Source organism: Rhagoletis pomonella, unplaced genomic scaffold, assembly GCF_013731165.1.
Source record: "Rhagoletis pomonella isolate Grant_MI unplaced genomic scaffold, Rhpom_1.0 Rhpom_scaffold_00011, whole genome shotgun sequence".
In the NCBI taxonomy this organism is placed as follows: domain Eukaryota; kingdom Metazoa; phylum Arthropoda; class Insecta; order Diptera; family Tephritidae; genus Rhagoletis; species Rhagoletis pomonella.
In genome coordinates, this window is record NW_023458565.1 from 6937965 (window position 1) to 6963151 (window position 25187).

General features: G+C 36.3%; 2 protein-coding genes across 3 annotated transcripts; one reads left to right on the top strand and one right to left on the bottom strand.

Annotated features, from left to right (window-relative positions):
* On the top strand, positions 1-713 carry LOC118747333 (partner of Y14 and mago-like; the record flags this gene model as incomplete). The annotated part of the gene is given in 1 exon segment (XM_036481373.1): positions 1-713. A coding segment is annotated over 1 exon segment (233 nt), but the record flags the coding sequence as incomplete, so codon positions are not given.
* Positions 714-7437: 6724 nt separating this feature from the next.
* LOC118747007 lies at positions 7438-10848 on the bottom strand. 2 transcript variants are annotated; one of them, XM_036480999.1, is made up of 4 exons: positions 10569-10848; positions 8206-8509; positions 8015-8026; positions 7438-7911 (listed from the first exon to the last, which is right to left on the bottom strand). In XM_036480999.1, the coding sequence occupies exons 1-4, from the start codon at positions 10809-10811 to the stop codon at positions 7841-7843; spliced, it is 630 nt and encodes a 209-aa protein (XP_036336892.1). In that variant the 5' UTR covers positions 10812-10848; the 3' UTR covers positions 7438-7840. The 2 variants fall into 2 exon arrangements, with proteins under 2 accessions (XP_036336892.1, XP_036336893.1); XM_036481000.1 differs by lacking the exon at positions 8015-8026.
* Positions 10849-25187: the final 14339 nt, after the last annotated feature.

The window sequence follows — 25187 nt, forward strand, 5'->3', positions numbered from 1 at the left end:
CCAGCCTAAAAGTGCAATCAGATGACGGTCATGAAGCGTTGAAGAAACTAAAAAAGTTGCGCAAAAAACTGCGTGAAATTGAAACAATCGAACAACGTATTAAAACTGGTGAGCTTAAGAAACCTGAAAAAGATCAACTAGATAAAGTGAAGCGGAAAAAGGATATAATCAAGGAAATTAAACAGCTTGAAGATGAAGAGCAGGCGTTGTCAAAACGAAAGGCAAATGACTAAATTGTCTTGCTGCCCGCGGCATTAAATAAACGTCATGCGGCTCTGAAGTGCCATGAAACAATGTACGAGATGAACTGTATTTCCTGTACACCAACACCCACTGATTGTCTAGCCTTCGGGTTGACAAACCTCAGCTAATTAATACATAAATAACTGATCTAGTGTTAATATTTTAAGGACTTTCTTATTTTAATATCTATACAAAAAAAGTTTTTAAACTTTCCGTTTTATTTAAATACTTAACTGCTTGTTTTTTGTACATTAAGATTAGTGATATTAAATTTTTATTTATGTATATTTGCGCACGATAACTGTGCATTACAAAAATGTTATCAAAAATTGAGGTTAAAATGTGTTTTTAGCGCAAAAATGAAAATTGCATATTTATAGGCACAAACTTAAAAAATACATTAGTTTTTAATTAGCGATTAGTTTAAACTGGTTTAATTTTGAAAATGTTGCTATTTTAAACAATTTTAATTAAAATTTAAACATTTATTGCATGTTTATAAATTACAAAAACTGTTGTGTTTTTAGTTTTTGTTTTGCCCAATTATAATTTGATGTTTGCGCTAAATCTAAAACAATTTTTAACACACTATAAGAATAGAAAGCAATCGAAATATTTAAATTTTCTGACAAAACATTATCTAACATCAGCTGATCTTCTATAGTATGTACTCATTAAGTAAAGCTGCGAGCATATGCGTAGTACATATGTACATATTTATATAAGTCTTAAATTATTTATTTATAGAGAAAATTCAAAAAATTTACGACTGCCTATAACTTGCGCATTCTGTTACCATACAAAGACAACAGTATACATAAAGTACTAAGCAAAATCAAAAAATAAAACTAACATAAAAGTAAATGCTTAGTAGTAGAATAAGAATGATAAAACTTTTGGTATTTTTATGCGGGTGGTATACTATCGAAAAGCATTTAAAAAATGTCCGAACCAATGTAGAAATCGTCTACAAATTAAACAAACAGTACTAAATAAGCCAACAAATTAAGTGAAGATTGATGAACCCAAAGATGACGATAAATCAAACTGTATAGAGCAGCAATGTTACTTTTATAAAAACTATTTATAAAATAGAGTTTAAATGTGTGCGAAGATACTTCATATAAAACTATGAAATAAGTGAGAAGAAAAAAACAAACGAGTTATAACAATTGTACTTCTATATTTTAAAAATAATTTTACAATTTTATGTGAGGTCTATTTTAGTATGTAATCGATATTATAAAAATAAAACAAAAACAAAATATTTATGTTTAGTTAATAGAATTAAAGTCAATATTGAATACAAACGAAGTTGTGAATCATGTAAACTCCAACGACATTTAGAGTCCAATAAATGTTTATCAATGAAAAAATGCGTTTTTTTGTAAACAAAGATTAGACAGGGACCCTATAATAATATTATAAATTGTCTAAAAATTAAATTTAAAAAAATACTTGGTATTTCTATATACTGAAAAAAATTGCCCTATTTCACTTCTCTACATAAGACTTAGTTCGAAATGCCGCTCATTGCTCGACCACTTTCATATGTTTCAATTTTAATAGCTCAACCCGCCACCGACGGGCATACCTGCCGTCCGTATCAACATATCAAATTGCTGTTGATGGAGAGAGGGAGAACCAACGGCAACGTCACCGACATGCGGTGGTAACTTTTCTTTAACACGCGAGTCCCCCGCTTCACTGAGTGTATGAAATTTCTGCGTGCTAAATTAGGTGTAATTTATTTCAATAAAAGTCTACATACTTAAATTATCCCAAAAACAGGAGATTTTATTTTTTTTTACCATCTTAAAATATTTCCAAAGTAAAACTTTCTTAAACCTCTCTCTTGTGATACTTTTTCAATTAACTTATCCCCTGAATTTAATTTGAGATTTTATATAGGAGGCATGCAAGAGGGACAAGTAGTTTAAAAACGAAGCCTTTTCAAAACATTTCGATCGATACCCTTATTGTAGTAATACCTTGGAGTTATTCAAATGATGGCATTTAACTTTTTAAAGATTTGGCAACCTTTTTAACCCTCTTTCGTTTGTATTTAAATTTACTTATTCCCATAATTCACGTTGAATTAGAGTTTTCAGCTGATGGAAATCCTGCTATATGTTGAAATAAAGTCGTTTCAAGATGCGTTTGATCAAATATAATAACTTATTTAACTTATAATATAATTGTATTTAAATTTATTTTTAAAACAGGTGGCAACACTCTTCAAATACCTCAGGAAATTCTACATGTTCAAGATGTCTAAACACTCTTGTGTTTGACTTTTTAACCTGTGTATAATTTAATTAAATTTGACTTTTCAAACATGTGGCAACCCTCATCAAAAAAAATATTGTCAAACTAAAACCTTATTTAACTTCTTTCGTCTACCACTCATATTGTGATACATGTTCCAATTCCTTTAATACATGTAAAATTTTGATTTTGTAAATAGGTGGCAACTCTGACACATGTAGTTTAGAAATGCAGCTTTTTCAAACCCATTTCGTTTCTTACCCATATTGTAATAATTCATTTAAACTAATTGAATTTAATTTTTAAATAGGTGGTAACCCTGCAAAAAAAACTCAATAATATTCTAAATTTGCAACTAAAGTTTTTTTTAACAATGGGACGTATGAATAAAAATAAGCGAATGCTTTTTTTAAAATTTCAGACCATCTACTCGATTTATTCAAGCAAAGTTTAAATAAAAGGTATACATTTTTAAGAAAAAGCAACTGCTTAATTTTTATTCATACGGCCCAATATTTCGTTTGACACCCATTTTTTAAGTTTTAAGATAGCTTGCGAATAATTAATTTAAATTTGACTTTTCAAACAGTTGGCAACTCAATTAAAAATAATTTCAAACTACAACTTTTTTAAGCCCCTCTATCCATTTCTTAATATAATTTTCAAACAAATAATTCCCTTACTTCAAATTTAATTTATCTTTTTTTTTAACAGGCGGCAGCCCTCGTCCATGAGTATGGAATTGAAATTCCAAGTATGCATAACAGAGCCTTTAGCAAATATTTGCAAGCTCCACTGCCAGATGGCGTCCACGGTTGCATTGCGAGCAAAATAAATTTTTAATTATTTCCAGTGCAAAGCAAAACAGGACCTATACGTATGTTTCTTCTTATTTTGACTTTCTTCAACATTCGCTTCAATTTCTTTGTGGAACTCGACAGTGGTGTCCGATTACGAATACAGCTTTTTCAGCCGAGTACCTTTCGAATGTTTGGAATTAATTAAATTAATTGAATAAGCAAATGTTTACAAACTTCTTTCATTAGCAAATCGCAACAAGAATGTTCATTTTTAAATTTAACGAACCTCTCTATTCAAATTATTGTTGACAAAAATGCAACCGTGTGCCAAAATCCTGCTTGCTAATTCTTCCGCTCCAAATGAAATGTTAAAATTGTGCTCTCTGCAAGTTTTACTAGTTTTTTGGCCATAAGAACACGATTTGGTAACAATTGGTACCAACTTGTACAAGTTTTTTGCATAGCGAACACATTTATTATGGGTCAGAAACTTCCAAATAGCCACTTTAGCAGCGTATGTACACGACCGAAGGCCTATTCTGATCTAGATGAATCAATTGAAACTTTTTTAGTCCCATTTGACAATAGTTGCAATCCCGTACGAGTCCAGACTAATCAGAATTTATTAGTCAGTATTTACAGGTAATCGATCCCGTACTCAGTCTTCTGAGTAGTGAAAGGACAAAAAAGAGGTAAATAAGGTCCTCTCTCTGTCAGAAATTACCAGTTGTAGTCCGAAGATTTTTTCCTGGTAAATGTGTCAAACGACCAGCTGTAGTGTAGTGTGTTTGAAAAGTATTTAATTATTTGTTGAAGTAGATTCTAATAAATTTCAAAGTATTTTTAGTTATTTACATGTGTGAGCTAAGCGTGTTTACATACAAAATAAGCAAAAATTTACATATAAAATTTGGAGGTTATGTTGAACTTGTTAGAAGTTACCATTTTTTATTTGAAAGCAATCTCGTACTTTTCAGTGTACTCTTCCGTTCTGAGCGAATATTTATTTTTTTACCGTTTTACTAGTTTTAGTCCGAAGAATACGGGATTGGGCCTATGTGTTATGTTTTCGCATCTTTGATGACATAGTGAAACTAAGTTTATTCTACTAAAATTTAACGGGCTATAAAACTGCGTAAAAATCTGATCACAAAGTCGAAAATTTGGATACATTTTTGCAGAGCTTTTTAATTTTTGCGCAAAGTTTGAAATATGTATTTACATAGATTTTGTTATATAGTGAGCTATACTTTTATAAAAAAAATATTAAATAAACAAAAGTAGGCAAAATTTGTTAAAATGTCCAAATTTATTTCTCCACCACTGTATTTAAAGAAAAACATATACATTCGTATATTAAACAATAAGAGAAACTAAATTAATACCATCGTCCAATGTGCACCTTTTAGAACTAGGTTTAGAGTCACCCTGATCCGACTTAAATTGAATCTAACATAAAGTGGTGCTGGGACTAGGGATCGAACTTTTTGTAGTTGTTGTAGTAGCGACTTACTTAGCCCTGCCTAGGCTGGCTTGTCCATCGAACTTTTTTTCTACAGGGTGTTAGGACGCACCTCAAACCATTTTGCTGCGACGGCCTAAATATTCCTTTCCAAAGGCTTCCATACTAGGATGGTTACGGGTGCAGAAGTCCACGCATATGGGGGAAGTTTCTAGTCGCGATTTTACATAGAGGGGTCAAGAACGATTCCTTCGCGTCCAGTTCAAGCAGCTTACGACTTACTCAATGTCTGGTTAACACTAACTATACAGTTAAACGTCGTTATCGACGTTATCGACTCCCTGTTATACGTTACGGCGATAACCGGTTCTACGTATCGGAATGACGCGGATTTTACTCGGGTTTTACCCGACCAAGGGCTGTTGTTTTGGTGATCTAAGCCCGTTTAGGTCGGCGAAATCCATCAAGCGTTGCTCGATATTGGGGCTACATCTGCTACGTACTCTTCTGCTCAGGGCTGGTATCGAGTCAAACCCTGGGCCAGAAACTGACACCTGCTGCGTGTGCCAGAGACGACTACACCACAACTCCACCGCAGTCAAATGTAATACTTGCAACGTGTGGAGTCACCTCGAAGTCTGCTCAGGCCTACGGACTCATCTGCAGTGGACCACATCATATGTGGTCCGATGCTTCTCAAAAAGAGCTGTCTCCACGGCATACCCAAGTCCGCCTGAGTAGCTCAACACAAACACAACAGCACCACACCCCAACCACAACATACCACACTACAACCGGAACAGACACAACCGCACTACCACCCACGCGCCGACGCTAACAACTCCTGGTTCCTCCAACGATCTGAACGGTGTGTCAGTAACGTGACATCAGTCAAGTGCAGCACCACGCGGGATTGGACGAGCAACTTCGTTGCACTACCACCACAGGGCGGCACCTTCTACAGCAGCAATAACTTCGACAATTTTTATGCGTTTGCAATAAATGAGCTGTCAGTTTATTTAGAAATATATCTAATTTTAGATAGTAGATATTTCGAAATTGTGGAATTCATCGATGGTCAAAATTTAAAAAATTAAGAGGAATATGGGTTTTTTATTTTATCCGATAAAAAATCCCAACAAGCCAAATCCGGCAATAGACTGTTATATACCATTTTAGAGGCCTATATATCCTCTTTGAGATAATATTCGATCTTTGAAATCGAATCAAAAATAGTCATTCAAAAACCCATAAATCTACAAAATTGTATTTTCTGACCTAATCGACAGATCGCGACCTCTAAATGACCTTTAAAAAATCTATAAAAATAGGAAATCATATTTCTCATAAAAACGAAAAAAATTAGGGTTGCCGTTGATAATTTTCAGAAAGTCGCGAAAAAGGGGTCATTGATGAAAAAAAGGGTCACCATATTATTTTTGCTTTTCTTTACTAGCAAACGAATAACAGGCCGATTCTGAACTGAAACTCTTTGGGAGTTTTCTCTCTTTTCCCATTCCTCCTATCATGAATAAAAATTTCCTACGGATTTTTTATATTTAATGGCGTTGGGCTCTCAAAAAAGTGTCAAACAGCTTTTTCGAAGTTCGAATTTCCTTCTATTGGAGGATTTCTTTTTGCGGAGAAACCAATTCCCGGAGAAATAGCTCCCTGGGAGTATTAAGAATTTAAAAAGAAAATAGCGGGACAAGCGTTGCATAAAACAGGATTGCAAACATACACATAAATCTAGTTGCTGCTATAAGAAGAGTTGCATTTCATTTAAACGTTTTAAGTAAAGCATTGTTTAGTACTTTTGCTATTTTTTAATAGCATGGTTCTGTTAATATTTCCTAAAAACAATCTCCGAAAAGGGGCAAATAATTTTGGAAAAGGGTCAAAATATCAAAATTTTCAAAGAGTCGGGTCAAATGTTATTGGCGCTTAAAAAGGGTCAAATTGCCCCTTTAGTCGCACAACGGCAACACTTGGGTAGGGCCTTGAAATTTCGTCGAATTTTACTAAACTTGAATGGGCTATAAAACTGGCGGGGCTGGTCCGAGCAAGATATAAATTCGAAAAAAGGTTTTCTAACAGCAGACGCACCTCGGCAGACAATGGCAAACCTCCTAGTATACTTCTGCCATGAAAAAGCTTCTTATAATATCCATTAGCCGTTCGGAGGCGGCGTAAAACTATAGGCCCCTCCGCTTTGTGAAACAATATCAAGACAAGACGCTCAGCATAAATCGGAGGAGAAGCTCGGCCAAACACTTACCAAAAGTGTAAGCGCCAATATTAGGTATTACTATTATTATTATTATAAAACCGTATGCGGTATATCCAAACTGATTGAACTTTGTATATATTTTTTTTTTATTTTTGTACAAAGTTTGAAATTTGGTCTTATGTATGTGGTTTTTGTTATAGAATGAACTATATTTTTAATAAAAAATAATAGCTAAAATTGAGTAATAAAAAAATAAATAGTCAAAATGTAGTGTATATGAATCTGTATTAAATATTTTCTGGAGTAAATAGTCAATAGTTGATCGTTTTCTTGTATGTACTCATAGTATATTGTATTCTTTCAATATTCAATATTTATAGCTAACATTTCACGCTAATTTAAATTTTAATAAATATGTATAAATGTAAGTATGTATATTAAGTAAAACTAAAACTATATTTTTGAAGAGACAACAAATACTTTTATGTTTAAAGTAGCACAATATTTCATGCCATTCACCGCTTGTCGCGGTTGCCTAATTTAAAACTGTGTGTGAATGAATTTATTTGAATTACATGTGTGTTTGTAAATACTTTCTTCTTCGTCTCCCCAACCCAGAAATGGTGATATCTATTACCTTTTTTACTAAACTTATGTCAATACATATTTAGATATCAACTAACCAACAAATTTCTTTATTTGTGCATTTATGTACGTATGTATGTATGAATGTGTGAATGTATTTAGCTGCACTCTGTAGGTATTATTAAGTAGCATCGGCCGGCCAGAAAATTGTTTGCAGTTTTGTAGATAGGCTATTCGCCTAGCCTGTGCTGCTTAGTCCTCAAAGAAGCGAGCATTTCTTTTGCGTCCCATGTTGCAGATTTTAAAATGACAAGGAGACATATCTGAGAAGGAAAGCAAAAATTTAACGAAATTAATTTTGTAAGCTTCAAATTTTCATAGATTTAGATTTCGCACAGTATTTAAATTTGTCGGTACACTTCTTACATTGTTTGTGTACTGCACAAGGCGCGTGAAGCATGCAAGAAATGTACGGATGAGTTCCCAGGATGAATAATATGGTAATTAGCATGTAATCGGAATGATCCAGACGCCACGAGATAATGCAATACAATAGTACAATTGTTAATAATTATGTCCATACATGCATAGTTAGAGGGTAAAGATGTACTACTTACATTGTATGTTCTTCTTAATGCCATGATCTTTAAATGCAGCCGGCGCTGAATGAGGTTTCTTCTTCAGTGGCATAGTGGGCGGCCCAAAGGACTGACTATCAGCGCGTGCATCATCTATGCCATCAACAGCATTTGCGGCTAATTGTCGTAGACGTTCAATAAAGCGCGTATTTGCCGCCTCATAGCTGTCATCAGCAGCCCCAGAATCATCGCCAACATCTTCGCCATAATCCGGAATTAGCAAAAGATCACGCAAGCCTGGCCATTTGCTTAGGTAGTTGGGCTGTTGGCGTTGGTATTTTTTCTGAAAACAAAAAAAAAAGTAAAAAATAAAGAAACAAAGGGACATCAGACACTGAATAACGATTAAATATGGAGGTACAGTAGTGGTATTCATCTATGCAGGTAAATGTCTCGTAACCACGTAAACCTCGTAAATTTGCTTAATTTTGTATGAAAATCCAGGCATTTATGCGTCTAGTTGAATACCCATAATAATAATATTTTTTTTTTAATAAAATGTTTTATAATGCAAAATCGTTGGTCTCAGTAGCGTAAAATTTTAAGAAAATTCTATCGGGTTTATGCAGAAGCAAGACGATGCCTGGACGACAACGGGAATGCTAACAGTAGAACTTCTCCCGGACACAAATTGTCCAGCAAGTTCGCAGAGAGGGTAAGGCTTCAAACACAAATCCAAAGGATCTTAGATCTATTAGCCTTTCATCTGATGGGCAACTCCACGGAGACCGCGCTACATACCCGGGTCAGCCTTATTGAAAAGTTACAAGGACTATTGTCTTGTAGCCCTTCTACACACTGAGGGAGCTTTTAACAATATAAATTCAGAGACCTTGAGAGCACTAGAGGTGAACTATACTCAACTGGAGTACGTAAGGCAGGATGATAACCGCAAGTGTAGGTGGGAACTCGGCTTCAAGACATGTGACAAGGGTCACACCGCAATGTGGCGTGCTCTCGTCACTTCTTTAGAACTTAACCGTGTGCTCTTTTTGTGCGAGACGGAAAGGGGAAGCGCCAAGGTTGTCGTTGATGTGGATGATGTACCTATCGCGGACAGGGACAAGATCCGCAAACTCTGTGCGACTTTCTGCAGAGAGAGGTGTGTAAAGATAGTCCACGCGTTGTGGCCGGTCCGTCATTTTGGAGAAAGTGGAACTTGTTTTATTTACCAGAAGAAACAAGACTGTACAAGCAAACCGAAATTCTGAGGCGCCTACAGAATGGTGGCCTGCCTTGGTTAAGGCTTCTAATCTTAATCGACTTAGCAAAGTACAGAGTATAAGTATGATCTGATTTAGCGGAGCAATCCGGACAGCGCCGAATGACTTTTTAGATCTTCTGAAGGCAGAGACCGAGTGAGGCAGTAGACGGCATCTCTTAAATCAAAAATTTGTGCTGGACTGTCGCCGATTACTGCCATAAAGGAAAGTACGCAGAATGCTCGGAGTGCCTTAGATGCTGTATAAATTTCAAAAACTATGGGCCTCCGCACAGTGGACTGCTCAGTCCGCCCAAAACTGGTTTTGTGTGGATAAGAGGGGGAAGAGAGTTCGAGTTTACCTCGCTCATTTCAGTCCGCGAAAATCGCGGATTGACGGTGGATTCACACGCACACATAGACAACATGTTTTCTATTTCGTTTTGTTTGCATGTGCCACATGCACTAACACAATCATTCGTAGTTCATGTATACAAAACTGAAACCTGTTTTCGGCCGACTGCCCAGTCCAGTGTACGTTCGAGTGGAGGACTGCTCAGTCCGACTGAGCAGGCTAGTGTGCTCAGGCCCTATGAGTGGGAGAGACATTTCTTCGTCTTCTCCCTATTTGTGCGACTTGTCAAGCAGATTGCCTTTCTGGAGTCTCCGTTCTTTAGTGACCTTGACGATTTGGGAGATATAAACCTTAGACACCTAATTTGTTTCGTCAGCGATTCACTGACGATTTGGCTTTACTGACTTTGTAATCTAAGTAGGCCTCCTCTGAGAGAGTCATAACAGAGTGGAACCGTTCTGAACGCAATAAGTGCTGGGGAGCGGTATGGGGCCATTAACAGGAAGGATATTATTCCATTTATATAAATTAAATCAAGCTATCTACTTTCTTGGTATCTAACTGGTAAAAAGATTACCGGGCATTTTAAGATTCATTAAGAACCCCGGAAGGTATCTTGGGCGTTCTCGTTTAGAGACTCTTTTAAGGATTCAAAAGATCTTTCCGGTTGCAGTACAGCCGTGCAACGTTTGGACCACCACTGTTTGATGTGTATGTACCTTTGACACTATGTGTCATTCCGATTATAAAAATATAAACTCATATCAAAACCAAGTGAAGACTCACCAGTTCATTGTAGAGTGTATCATCATTAACATTGTTCAGCAATTCGTTCAGCAATAACTGTTGCATCTCAATCTGTTGACGTGTGCCATGGCGTGGCATGCCACCCGTCAGCGTATTGACGCTACCAACAACGGGCAAGGCGCATGCGTCGTGCGCCAACCACACAATAGACACAAATAATGCGAACCATATCTGATGATAGTTGATTGCTGTCAATGCAGCTGCGGTGCGTTGATGTGTCATTTTGCTGTGGGCAAGAATTGTTAAGCGCGACAGTGTAAATATGCTGCAAACGGAAAAAAAAGAAAAAAACAAAAATAAGTACATTAGTATACGCAGGTAATTGAAGTACATACAACAAACAAAATGGATGAGTTTTCAATTAAAGCATTGAATTTCAATAACAGAGAAACAACGATGACGTATTAGCTGCTTAGCGCGCCCTTAAATATACTTTGTTTTTTTTTCTAATTTTTTGCATAGCTAAATTCCAACGCCTCGCGGCCGAAATTAGAATTTTATTCACTTAACAGTTCTTGAAAGTTATTGCTCAGCGACGCCTACGCTTTGTTGCTTAACCCATTTAATATCTCACCGAGGGTTTCCAATTTCATACAACAACCGTTAAACTTGTAAGTTGAAACCTTAAGTTCAACAAGTGTGAAAATTTCCGCACTTGACGTCTTTCACGTTGCATAAAATTAATGTACGTACATATGTATGCATGAGTATGTAGGTATGTGCACATTACCGCACGTGGCCTATGACTTAAGCCTTAAGGTTTCACTTCATCGTCAGTTAAAAGTTGTTAAAGTTTTTAAAGTAAACGTAACGGGGTTTAAGAATCTATAAAAGTAATATTGCGCCCCTAAGATAAATGTGTGTATGAAGAGGGAGTAACAACACAGAAATACTCTAAAGGCGCCGCGTATTTGCTAGTTTTATATATGTATATATTTTTTGGCATTTAATTACCGTATTATGCCACCTTAAGCTCGCACTAAATACAGAGTAGTCTATTTTTCACACACGCCCATTTCTTGATCGCATCTAATACGCGGTTCTCTTGTGCATTGTTAAGCATTTTATGAATGCTTTTGCTGACGCATAATTAATATTTAGCTTTAATTATTATCCGGGCTGCAAACCACTCCAAAAATCGGTGCCGCGCGGTTCAGTGATTCGAACCACTTAGAAAAAAGCTTGTACAGGTACAAGAACCGGTTCACGAGTATCCCTGAACCGTGGTTCAATTCGTTTCAAGTTGGTTAAATTTCTTTGCGCTAAAGTATATAAATATTACAAAGAAATGACAAATCCATTAAATTTAAAAACTAAAAGCTTTGTTAATGAGATCAAATATAAATATCCACATGTATAGTGGTGGAAAAAGAACAAGGTCACGACATTTTATCAAGTATTGGCTATTTTTCTTTTCTTTATTTAATGTTTATTTTTTAACCATATATACCCAATTTTCAAACTTTGTGCAAAAACTATAGCCCTTATTATGGGCCGTTTGCAGCCCGTGATTATTATCTTTCAAAACATCTCTTAAAATTCTTTGGGGGTCCGGTATGCGGATGCAAAGGTTACATGCATTATTATTTCAATGAACTGTTTTGAAAATATTTATTTAAACTTAAATGTGTGGTGATATTTTTCGTTGCACGTGTGTACATTAGGTTGGTCCAAAAAAAAGTAAAGTCGGAATTTTTATATTCTCTATACCGGAAAAATGTACCCCTGTCTTTTTTTTTTTAATCAAAAAATATTTAGATGAACTTAAAGCGCCCAAAATTTTCCATATGTTTTAAATATGTGTGAAAAACAATTTTACGTAGAAATTCTGTTGCTTTTCAGGAGATTTCCATTGATAATACCTAATTGTATATTTAATAATTTTTTAACATTATCTATTTTTATAGGTCCCCTGAAAACCAAAAAATTGCAGTGGGGGATCCAAAACAATCGTTAGTATTAAACAATTTTAAAATAAAAAATTGGAATTTTTATTGGAAGTCTCCTGAAGAGAATCAAAGTTTTCCGATCGGAAAATATTGATTTTCAAGAATTATATACGATTTCCAAGAAAAATGTTTTTTCCCATATAAAATACATGAAAAACATTGAGCGATTTGAGCAACCTCTAAATATATTTTGGTTTCAAAAAAAACACGGAGGTATATTTTCTTTCATATAGAACAGTCCTAGGTGGTGAGAGCATTAAATTTCTGACACTATTTTTTCACATGCATTTTTGGACTACATTAGACCGGTTAGCTCCTCAAGCGAAATAAAAATGTTTGGAATTTTCCGCTTTCGCATTAGAAAGGTAAAGGTTTATTGCTGACGCCTAGGCACCGATAGTATATTTTTTCCTTTGACCTTAATAATAGCTGTAATTGGGACATTCTATGGTTATATATAGCGCAAATAAGAGCTTATTTTCCTTATATTCAAATGACTTCTTCCGGAAAGATGGGACCTTAGTCGGCTCAGCGAGCGCTGGATCTAAACCCAAAGCCCTTCTGGCTGGTAGTCGAGCTTATTTATCTGATTAAAAGCAAATCATCGATCCTGGCTGGAGACCTGAGTGGGCATTACTTAATAAAAACCCATGCGGTATGACTTAAAACCATTTCGGTGATTTCAGCACTTTTTCACAGGGTCTTGCTGCGAATTATCGCTTGATTACTCGTAGTAGAGCTTAGAGCTTCACCAGAGGACAGCTCTCCAGGCGCCGACTTACCGCTCGTCATGTAGCCACCTCACTACTTTCAGTTGAAAGAAGAACTAGACCATGGTTTTATAAATCACTGCTGTTTTGTTTTAATAAATTTTTCCCACTTTTTCGAAAAATCTAAACTAGCATATGACTGATATATACAACCATTGGCGAATGTCACTAATAAAAACTCACTACACCAAACCGAAAATCTGGTTTTACCGATCAGTGTCTGAATCGCGGCATTTGTGATCAAATTATTAGTCGTTTCGAATCGAATCGAATCAAATCTAATAAAATGGCAGCTGTTTTCTCCTCAACATAAATTTATAAAGACGAAGCACACTCGCTGTCGAATGCCGTGATTTCGAAATCTAATTTCGTTACGAGTTAAATTCGATATCGACTGACGCGATTCGCGCCCAGAACTTTGAAATTTCGATCCTTCTTCTTTCGTGATTTTTTCTCAAAAGTCCGTACCGTTACACTTACATTTTGATGTAATGCAAAAGGATCCGTTTATTCCTTATTTACACTTTTGTCGACAACAGTTGCACTTATATGTACATCTTGTTCCCAATATGAGGCTAAACTGTTTGCACCACCAGCAATGAATGCTAAATAAATCACCAGTATGTCTGGCTGAACACTTTATAGTGGTGAACGTAATGATGACATCTCTATCAACAACAGCATTATCAACTAAAGCAACAGGTACTATCACAAATAATTTGTAATCAAATCGAATACAAAATCACAATCTAAACACCTCCTACAAATGCATTTGTAGAGAATGTATGTACCCAGTGGGAATTAGGAGCACGTAATAATACCTTATTAGCAACTTACTCTTCACCTGGCAGCCATTACCATTTCCCTGCCGAACGTCCCTTACTTTTACAAATGCATGGCCGCCTTATGTAAGTAGGAATTTAGAATGTACATTTGGTATCAGACATACTTCTGAGCCGCTTTACAAAGTAAGTTACGTGTAATGCAGAGCAGTCGCTCGGAGTAGTTCGGTGCTTGGAAATAACTTCGGCTGCACGTTATTTTGCAACTGACAACGTAATGTGTCTTCGGAGGTGTTCATTTTGCCCTTTACTAGTAGATGACATTGGCCATGATGACAATTTTGGTACTAAAAACTGAAAGAAAACATGGCTTACCTCGCAAGGTGCTTACCTATTTTCCCAGTGGGTAGCTAGATGTATGTATGTATGTATGTATGTATGTATGAATGTAACTACATATAATAACATTAAGTTTAGCAGGTCATAAGTAAATTGATAGGCCGTAGATTTGCACACCTTTGCACTTATTTGTACTATATGTAGTTATGTATATGCACCTCACACCCACATAAATAACTTCAAATTTATGTATGTACATAAGGGTGGTCCAAAATTAGCAAAGTCGGAATTTGAATGCTCTCACCCCCTACGATTGTTTTATATCGAAAAAATAGACCTCAATTTTTTATTCTGAAATCAAAAAACGTTTACAGGTCGCTCAAAGCGCTCAAACTTTCCCGTGTATTTTATATAGGGAAAAAACATTTTTCGTGGAACGGATATGGAATTCTTGAAAATGAATATTTTTTGATCGGAAGACTCCGGTTCTCTTCAAGATACTTCCAATAACAATACCTTATTGATTATTTAACCATTTTTTAATACTAAAGATTTTTTATTTATCCCCCTTTGCGTTTTCTGGGTGTTATTTATGGACCAATTTGCTTGAAATTTGGCACGTAGGAAGCATTTTTCCTAGATTAGCATATGTGTGATCCTATTTTCTCGTAAGTGAACCAGGGACCGATCTATTCGAAAACATCTTCGTTATGGTACATATAGGGCTAGTTTTTCAGTGCGAGTTTAACTCTGTTTGTCCTTTAAACTAAGTTCAAACTCAGTGTGCAGTTTTTCAGTCAAATTTAAACCTAGTTTAAACTAAGTTTATACGCCCAATCTGGCTGGGTTAAACCGAGTTTAAACTATCAGCTGTTAAGTTGTATATTTGTAGTCATAGTCGATAAGACCTTGAAACCTATGCTTAGATGGTTGATCCCGCGGTAGTTGGTGCGTCTGGCGGGATCGCCATTCTTGTGGATTGGGCAGAGCACACTTAAATTCCAGTCATCGGGCATCAACTCCTCGCCGCCGTACTTAAATAGCTCAGCTGGCAGGCCGTCAGCTCAAGCCGCTTTGTTGTTTTTCAGCCGCGTAATCACTATTCGTACCTCGTCATAGTCAGACGGTGGGACATCGACTCCATCGTCATCGGCTGGGGGCTCGGGTTCGTTTTCTCCACTACTTTCAGCACTGAAACCATTAAGTAGGGTGGAAAAGTATTCCCTCCATAATTTAAGTGTGTTCTGGACATCAGTTCCTAAGTCGCCATTGTTGTTCTTACAGGAGTTTACCCTGGTATTGAAACCTTCCGTAAGTCGCCTAACCCTCTACTTCTTCGGCGGCGGTATTTAACGAGCGGGAAATGTAGTTCCACTGCTCGCCTATGTCGCTTTGTTGAAGAGTGCTCTCAGATTGCAGGTGTCATAGTCGAGGGGCGAATAAATTGGCCATCTGTTGCGATTGCAGCTTTTCAACACTAAGCTTTCCTTGCATTGTTGGCGCACATTGCTTGATGCACAGAGGCGGTGCGTATCTTGGCTGCAACAAGATAGTGGTCCGAGTCGATGTTTGGCCCTCGGAGTGTACGTACGTACGGAGCGCGTGCCTTCCATCTATCACAACATGGTCGATTTGGTTTCTCGGTTTTTGATCTGGATTCTGGAGCCTAGTACTACAAATTTGTTTCTTCACTGGAAGTGGTTTTTACGTGGCGGGTCCCAAACCCAGCGCACAACCCATTGCTGGGACGAGGGTGGATTCGCAACCAAATACAGGTTTATATAGCGAGCCGCTTGCTGCAAGCAGACACCCGCTTGCAGCCGCACCTACTGGTGAACAGACGCTGCAGACTTCAGTGAGCCCTTAAACCGGATTGGTTACCGTATCTTGCACATGGGTTGCTCACGTTGCCCAGAGTGCGCGAACGAGGACGCAAGAGTCGGGATTGAGTATAGCCATGCAACTGTAACTGCATACAGAGCGCAACGAATATACCCCATTGCACTCCAATGCGCCAAATTAGAAGAAGAAGAAGTACAACAAATTACCATGTTTCGGGCCCCAACGAAGTCGGTTATTCTCAGTCCGTTATCGGACATTTCATCGTGGAGGCTGAATTTTACGAATTTAGTGGCGCCAAAGATCCCATCCTTGCCGACCTTGTCTTCCGTCGGGGCATGGGCGCAGGTGAGCGAGATGTTGAAGAATCTCGCTTCGATGCGGATTGTGGATAGACGTTCGTCCACCGGGGTGAACGCCTGTATTCGGCGACGGAGTCTCTCTCCTACCACGAATTCAATACCGAATTTTCGGTCCTTTACGTGGCAGCTGTACCTTGCCTTGCCCCGTCCATCCCATTTCTTGGATGGCGGTGATATTAGCCTTTGTCTTCCCGAGGACATCAACCAGTCGGCCCGAGGCACCTTCCCCATTAGAGGTGCGGACATTCCAGGTGCATACCCTCAAACCATTGTCCTTTAACCCGTCCGTGGTCGTCATCAGAAAAAGGGGGTCTCATCCGAGGCTGTTTGTTCGTTTTCATTGGACGGGGTTGTAACGTTGCGGGACCCAAACCCAGCGCACGCGAAGTTTTACGCCTTCTCACTTTAGCTCGCTCTGGTCACTCCCAGGTGAACGGCAGTCAAAAGTTTTTCCCACTTACGTGAACTTCTGCGTACTATGTATTGCAAGAGAACCACAGGGTGGCCCTGGAGTCGAGTTATTATTAAAAATCGTCAAGTGAAGTCATTCGGAGACACCAGGGATTAAAGTCAAATTACCAACGTTAAATCTACCACCATAACTATTGCGGTACCCTTGCTTTACGGCGACTAAATAGAATAAAGACAATTATTGATGAATGCCTACAAATAACCCCTAAAAAACTAAGAAGTTACACCTTGCTAAATTGCATATCATGTATATCATATTATCACATATTATAAATTACATATTGAAGCGATTTTAGTGGTTGAAAGCTATTTCAATATTTGTAAACTTGCACATATATTGATAACCCATTTTGTGTAGCTTTTGTGATGTCGTTGCTTAGTGGCAATGTATAATTTTAGTTCACCACACTTGTTTGTGTTGTCTGGAGCGTGTAACCTCACCTCGCAGCTGAGAATTGTGCATTGTACATAAGCATGTCAATAAGCATAATCAAATTCACTTTTTATTCTAGTGATAAGAAGCGCCTAGCCAAAATGATTCCCTTCTCCTTTATTTTGCTCACCGATATGTGGTACTTTCAAGCGACCTATTAACCGCTTGTCAGTTGAAAAGCTTGTATGTATGTACGGACAGCTATGACATGCTTAATTATGTATTTTTGTTGTTACACGAAACTTGAGAAATCTTATCATTAATGTCAAATTGTCATTTAACCAGTTAGAAGCAATTGCAATTATGTTCACTAGCGAAACTGCCCTGATTGCCGAATATTTTATTAATCGCACGAGCAAAAAAAAAATGGAAATAGATATCAAATTATTGCTATGAATGAGATTATATAGGTACTTGCTGATAAGCATAGGCAAATGTGAAATCCATACGTTGTGTGACATGCGACTTTATCTTACAGCATTTTGTTGCACGCTTCTATAATTTAAATTCCACTACTACTTTTTATGAAACATGTAAGTATTTATGTATGTTTGTATATTATTATTCTCAACTATTTAAATGCAGATCAACAGAAGGAAAAACTAAAATTAATTCACTGTAGTTTATACTAACGGGAAAAATAAAAAACTACCTATGCCGCAACGGAAAGCCGTACGAACCGGAAGAAACTGCTAAGGGCCGCTTAGGTCCGATTCATTTAACAAGTGGTTTCACGTTGTTTGTGTGAAAGATGCCGTTTGATGTAATTTATTTACAAGTTACTTTGTGCATACATACGTACATAGGTATAGGTATGTATGTATGTACATTACATAGTTAAATATGAGAATTTACTTCCAACAAAAGTGCAAATCAACTGACAGTTAATTAAAATCACATTTATGAATATACATTAGGGTGGTTCAAAAATGCAGGTGAAAACTAAAGTCGAAATTTGTATGCTCTCACCCCCTAGGATTTTTCTATACCGAAAAAATATACCCCTATTTTTTATTATGAAAACAACAAATATTTAGAGGTCGCTCAAAGCGCCCAAAGTTTTCCATGTATTTTATATGGGGAAAAAAACAACTTTTCGTAGAAATGGTATAGAATTCTTATAAAACAATATTTTCCATCGTTCTTCTGTTTCTGTTTATCTGCAGAAGATTCCCAGTAATAATACCCAATTTTCTATTTAACCATTTTTTCATCGCAACTATAATTTATAGGTCCGCCAAAAACCCACAAAAACACCGAACAATGCAAACGGGCGTCCAATAAAAAATCGTTAGTATTAGAAAATGATTAAATAAATAATTGGGTATTATTATTGCAAGTCTCCTGAAGAGAGTTTTCCGAACAAAAAATATTGATTTTCCAGAATTCTCTACCATTTCAACGAAAAGTTGTTTTTTCCCCCACATAAAAGTACATGGAAAACTTTGAGCGACTTCTTTAATTTCAGAATAAAAAAATATGGGTGTACTTTTTTCGATGTAGAACAATCCTAGCGGGTGAGAGCATTACTATTCCGACTTTGCTGTTTTTGTACCACCCTAATATACATGCACTGTTGATTTTATTTGAGCGCACTACATATGATTTACCAACTATTTAGTTAAGTAATAAATTAGAGATGGGCGATCTCATGACTTTGGACGAACAACGTTATTTGTAACTGTGAATTTTGCAGTCACAGTGATTTTCATCCGTGACTGTGACAAAAACAATGACAAAAAGAATTGCAAACAGGAATCTTTTACCAAGTGAACTAAGGGCATTATTTATTTATTCGGCATCACTGACTATTTTCGGCGTTTGTTTTGGTCATTCACGCTCGCTTTAAATGGTGTAAAATTTTAATATTTCCAACAACTTTAAACAAATTTTAGTCTTAAATAACTGGTCGCAGTTTCTCGATATGTAACTGCGACTTCTACTTTATCACAGCCACAGTTCGTAGCAGCGGTTGCTATTTTGAGGAAGGCGCAATCCTACTACAAAAGCATCATTACGACCTACTACAAAAACATAATTACGACGGTCACGTAGCTTGTAATATATATGCCGATAATAAGGGCATATCGCATACATATATATATATATGTATATGAGTTCTTGTCAGGGTAAGGCCAACATTTTGGTACGATGTAGTTATACAAATGTTGGAAGGAAACTACAGTTCGCCGCCGCCTACGAACGGTCTTCTTCTTGTTTCAGGTCTTCTTCTTGAAGTCCAGTAAAGCACGCTAATCGTTTCTCTTCTGTGCTGACTGACGCCACTTCGAAATGCCAAATGAAGTCAAGTCGTTCTTCACTAGGTCTTTTCATTTCACTGCTGTCACCAGCGGGTCAACGTTGAATACTTCCAGGGCTGGAACATTTGCGTCCATATTGCGTACGACATGACCAAAAAATCTCTTGGGAAAATGACTTAATCTACGGTATACAGATCCGTAATCTTCGACCCAATTTTAAGGTCACGTGTTTCGGCGTTTTTTTTTGTCGTTTCAAAACTTATATTTATATTTTCCTTACAGTGTATTTTGATATAAACCGGAATTTAGGCCAAGTTTTTCGCTGACTACATTTTATCCTCGGATTCACAATAAAACTTTATTTATTTTGACATAAGATTTGTTTTTTTTTTTGGTACACTTGTAGACTGGTGTGATCTATTATTTAATGGTGCAAATAAAACACTTATTCCACCTTCGTTGCCCAACGTTTCGCTGAAATTTTCAGCATCATCAGGGGCCACTATGTTTATTAAATCCAACAAAGAAATACAACGAAAAAACAAAAGATATTCAAATGAATAATAAAAGTTGGCATACATGTGTTTATAAAAACAAAGACAACAATTATGGACTAATACAAAGAACATATACTCACAATAATATTAAACATTTACTTTAAACTTAATATTAATACATCTACACATAATCAGTACCACTCTCTATGGTAGTCTTGTCATTACTAAATTGTTTATTTTGATATGCATAACATGTAGGCGGCCGCGATGTTGTCCGTATCTTCTTTTTTGTTGATCGTCTTCTCCCTTTTTTCCAATATTCTTTTATTAAACAGATGAGTGAAATTTACCAGCATTACTTACCGGTTCATACCTGCCAACCCGATTGGTAGGCCAGGAAAATAATAGAAAACCCGACGATTTCACAATCCATGGGCTTTCTAGTTACTTTGGATTGATATATATATGTATATAATTTTTTCATTAAACAAATGAGTGCAAAATTGAAAGATAATTATAATTTTTGAATATTTAATTAAAAATATCTTGGCTAGAATTTTGTCGACCAACCCAATCGCGAAATATTTACTAACACGTAAAATTTCATACGAAATAGATTTCATCCATTAAACAGCTGAAGGTCGGGTCATGTTCGGAGCTTATAGTTCATTTCCACCAAGACTTAATTGCAGTTTATGCCTATTGGAAAAAGGAGATTACAGCTTCAAGGAACTCCAACGAAAGAAAAAAATAAGAGATAAACGTTACCGATCACCTCTTGATAAAATTATTGTAACTTATCTGAGCTCTTAACTGCAGTTAAGCGTTTGGTGGAAATGAACTTTTAGGGCCGTTTTCTCAAGTAGGTTTTAAAGTTTATCTGCCCTTTAAACACAAATTTTGTTCTGAAAAAAATGTGTTTGAAGGACAGATAAATTTTTTCAGTATAAAATTTGTGTTTAAAGGGCAGATTACTTGAGAAAACGGTCCTTAATCAATTATTTTTTATTGTATAGTCTATTACAAATCAAAAGTACATATTCGTAAATATTTAGAATAAAATTTGTTAACAAAGTGATAATAATTGTGTGTACATACATACATTTGTCGATGCCAAAATCTTTACATACATACATACATTAGTCCAAAGTAAAGTCGGGCGCTACTTAAACCGGACGCACAAGAAACATTTTTGCCAACTCCCTGGAGAATGACGATCAAAAACTTGGACTTCTGCACCCATACCGTCCTCCGACACACCAATTAAAAGATTAAATACTTGGCTTATTCACAAGCAAGGCATACCCTTTCGGATATTTACTTTTCATCAAAAAATTAAGGAAAATTTCAAGTTTTGAAATGACCAATAAAAAAACGCCGAAACACGCAAACTTAATTTTCTGTTGCAGATTACGGCTTTGGATACCGTTTTTCTAGACCAGGTAATTTTTGCGAGATATTTTCATTTTAAATTTGCATTGTGAATGAAAAAAATGCTAACTTTAACAAAGACAAATTTTTAAATAAAAGCTTTTGCAAATTCTTTAAGTTTGTGTTAAAGCCTGTTCTTTTATTAAAACATCAAGTTATCAGCGAAGAAAATTTATTGATAAATAAAGTTGTAAATGGTCAAATGAAAATGCGTAATAATTTTTTTTTATGATTTCATTAATAGTTTATACATGGCGTATGAGAAACATTCTTTCCTGGTCATATTACACCCAATTCTCGTTCTGATGCGGCGTAGAACTGTATGTACCTCCATTTGTGTAACAACACCAAGACGCACACCTCAAATTGGAGAAGAAGCTCGTCCAAACACTTAGCAAAAAAAGTGTAAGCTTCAAAACATTTTTATTATTATTAAAACAGGGGAAATTAAATTCGAAAAAATTACTTAAAATCTCATTCTACTAAATATTTTAAAAAGCGATTTCAGTGAAACTACTACTTTTTATTTGTATTTAAAATGCTTACAAAGTTGTCCTACAGACACTAATAAATCTCGCAGTTTTTATTTGAATTTTGAATAAACGTTTGCCTGATAGCCAACTAATAGAATATTTGAAAATACACATTTCCGAAAAAGTGTGTGATTACTGGCGACGATTTAGATTGCAATCAAATTTTGCATAAATTTCACACAATACATATTTGAATTTTATAAGATTGCACTGCGCAAAACACTTATGTATGTAGCTGCGACTTACTTACTTCCTTAAAATGATTAAAATTATTACTTTTTACTCACCAATTTTTTAGTTTAGTTTTTTTTTTTGACGATAATCAAAAATGCTTTGACGTCGTATTATTAAGCATTTTAACTCGAATTTCACTCAACCGCGTATGCACTTCCGTTTCCGATTCGTATTAAATCTAGATCACTCGTATGTGCGGCGGTTAACACCAAAATGGTATTACATTTCCTTTGGCCACGGTTTTATATGCGAAAAACGGACACAAAATGCAGTTAATTTTTATTATTTTTTTTTTTTTTGCTGCTAACTGCAAAAGCAACAAGTGCTTCTCCGCTTTCCTTTGTTTCACCCAGTTATTTACTATAAAGTTCAAATAACATCCTTGCGCTTACCACTTGTCAAACTTCTAAGGCGACCAACTTGCATAACAACAACAGGAATGTAGGTACACAAACATACATACATGCATAGAGATATTACAGCAGAGAAAGTTGCTACCACACAGAGGTGTTCAACCCTTTCTAGGTAAGTGGTGTCGTAAGTCAATTCGGCTGCATTCGTTGATTTCTGTCCTGTACAATAACAACAACAAGCACTTTAGCCACACACAATTGAGTTGTTGTTGATGTTGATGTTCACATTGAAGCTTTCACCTTTCATTGGTTTACTGTGGTATTTATGTACATATGTATGTTTTGACGTCTTCTAGCCACATTGCTTTTCAAATTCTATGCGTGAGTGTTCGATTGTCGAATGGATATTTATTATGATGAATATCCTTTTTCTACAAATACTTTGCCAATCGCGAATTCAACTTTTATTTTTCACTTTTCAGTGCGACTCATACAATTAACTGCAAATAATTAAAAGCGCTAGCAGGCACGCGTGTATTTATATATTGACTTTGAAAAGTTTTTATGATTCAGATTTTTTTAAATATGCTTTTTGCTCTTCTATCATTTTTTTTAGTGTTAATTTATAGCGTCTTTGTGTACAATTACGTGGGTGTAAATAATAATTGTCTCGTTATTTCACATTAGAATCGTACGAATTCATTCATAGCCTAGATGGAACTGTAATAAAAACGGTACACTTTGAGAATTTATATGAACCATCTAAACAGTTAAGCATAATGTAGGATCGTTTGATACTATACATATGTACATATACATATCTCTAAGCCGATCAGTAAGCTTTGTAGCAAGCTACTACTCGACAATTCAAACGATCCTCACTCGTGTGCATTTAGGCGCATCGGCGATGATGAGCCAATACGACATATGTAGTATTCTCTTATGCCACTGGCAGACTTTCGCTATCTTATTGCTCTTAAGTGATGCCTCAGAAATTTCGACTGCTACGTTCGACCACTAATCATTGATAATGAGTGATTTGTGTTTAAAATATTTAAAACAATTAAAAAGAAAAACGTACACTGGTCTACATCAGAGTTCAGCTGATAACACGGTGCTACAAAAAAAAGGGGTCATGGAATACACCCAAAATAAAACCTAGTGTAGATTGTAGCTATGGTCGAGTACAACATAAAAAAAGGTTCCGTTTAGTTTCTGAACCCTCAGATTTTATTTTTTTTAAAAACAACCGTGAACCACAGTGAAGCCCAGATGCTCACAGTAAGGCACCACAACATCATGCTCAGCAAGCAGTTACTAACTAGTAGGGTGCTAAGTACGTGAACAGACATTTAAGCAAAGCCTCCATCTAACCAGGTCAGAAGTCACTTCTATGAGTTGAAGGATGAGATACAGCATGACGTACAACAAGCCGCTGTCAGTCCCGGGTCCACACAGGTCATAACCCCGTTAACATCTACAAAGACCCCCGTTTGAATGTGAATGCCGTCATCAGTGTCCAATTACCACTTATGGACGAGAGTGAGCATCAAATACCGCGAGGCACCCGTGTAACTCTAGCCCTGTTGAGATCTGGATATTGTAGCCGTCTCAACTTCTACATATCCAGACTTGATCCCAACATCTTCAGCGCGTGTCCAGCATGCACACTCAATCCAAGTCACCTAACACCGCTCTCTCTCTGGTCCGACGCCGTCGAAACTTCATGTTTCCTGTGCTTACACGCTTGACCACAACGATTGAAGGACAATCCGATCTAGGCAGGGCTAAGTAAGGCGCTACAACAACAACAACCAGCAAACAACCTACGACCCCCACTTACCTTGAAATTTTTAAATTTTTAATATTATGTTCTAAAGTAATACTTATGTACATATATATGTATGTATGTCGATGTTTAATGGTGCAACATATTTTTGAAAACAACTGAATAAAAATTTTGAACTTAGCAACTAAACAGAAAAATCGTGAACAAATTCTCAAAAATGAAAGTCCTTCAACTTAAAACTACAAAGTTTGAACGACTCAGCGGCCGCTAAAATTATAAAGTCAATACCCTCTATACGCCCCACAAGCCCTAATATAATAAGTGTGAATCAACATTCCTCATAGCATAGCCACACGCAATGATGCCCTGTTTGTTAATGAATATGTACATATGTATGTATGTGTATGCATTTATTGTATTAAGTATTAGAACAAAGCACTATTAATTAAGTTGCATGAAGCGTAAGCGCCAATTAAGCTAGACACATGTATGAAAGATAACATACTTATACATATTATATCAAAGCCAATGATTTTTCGTAAAAAAAATTAAAAT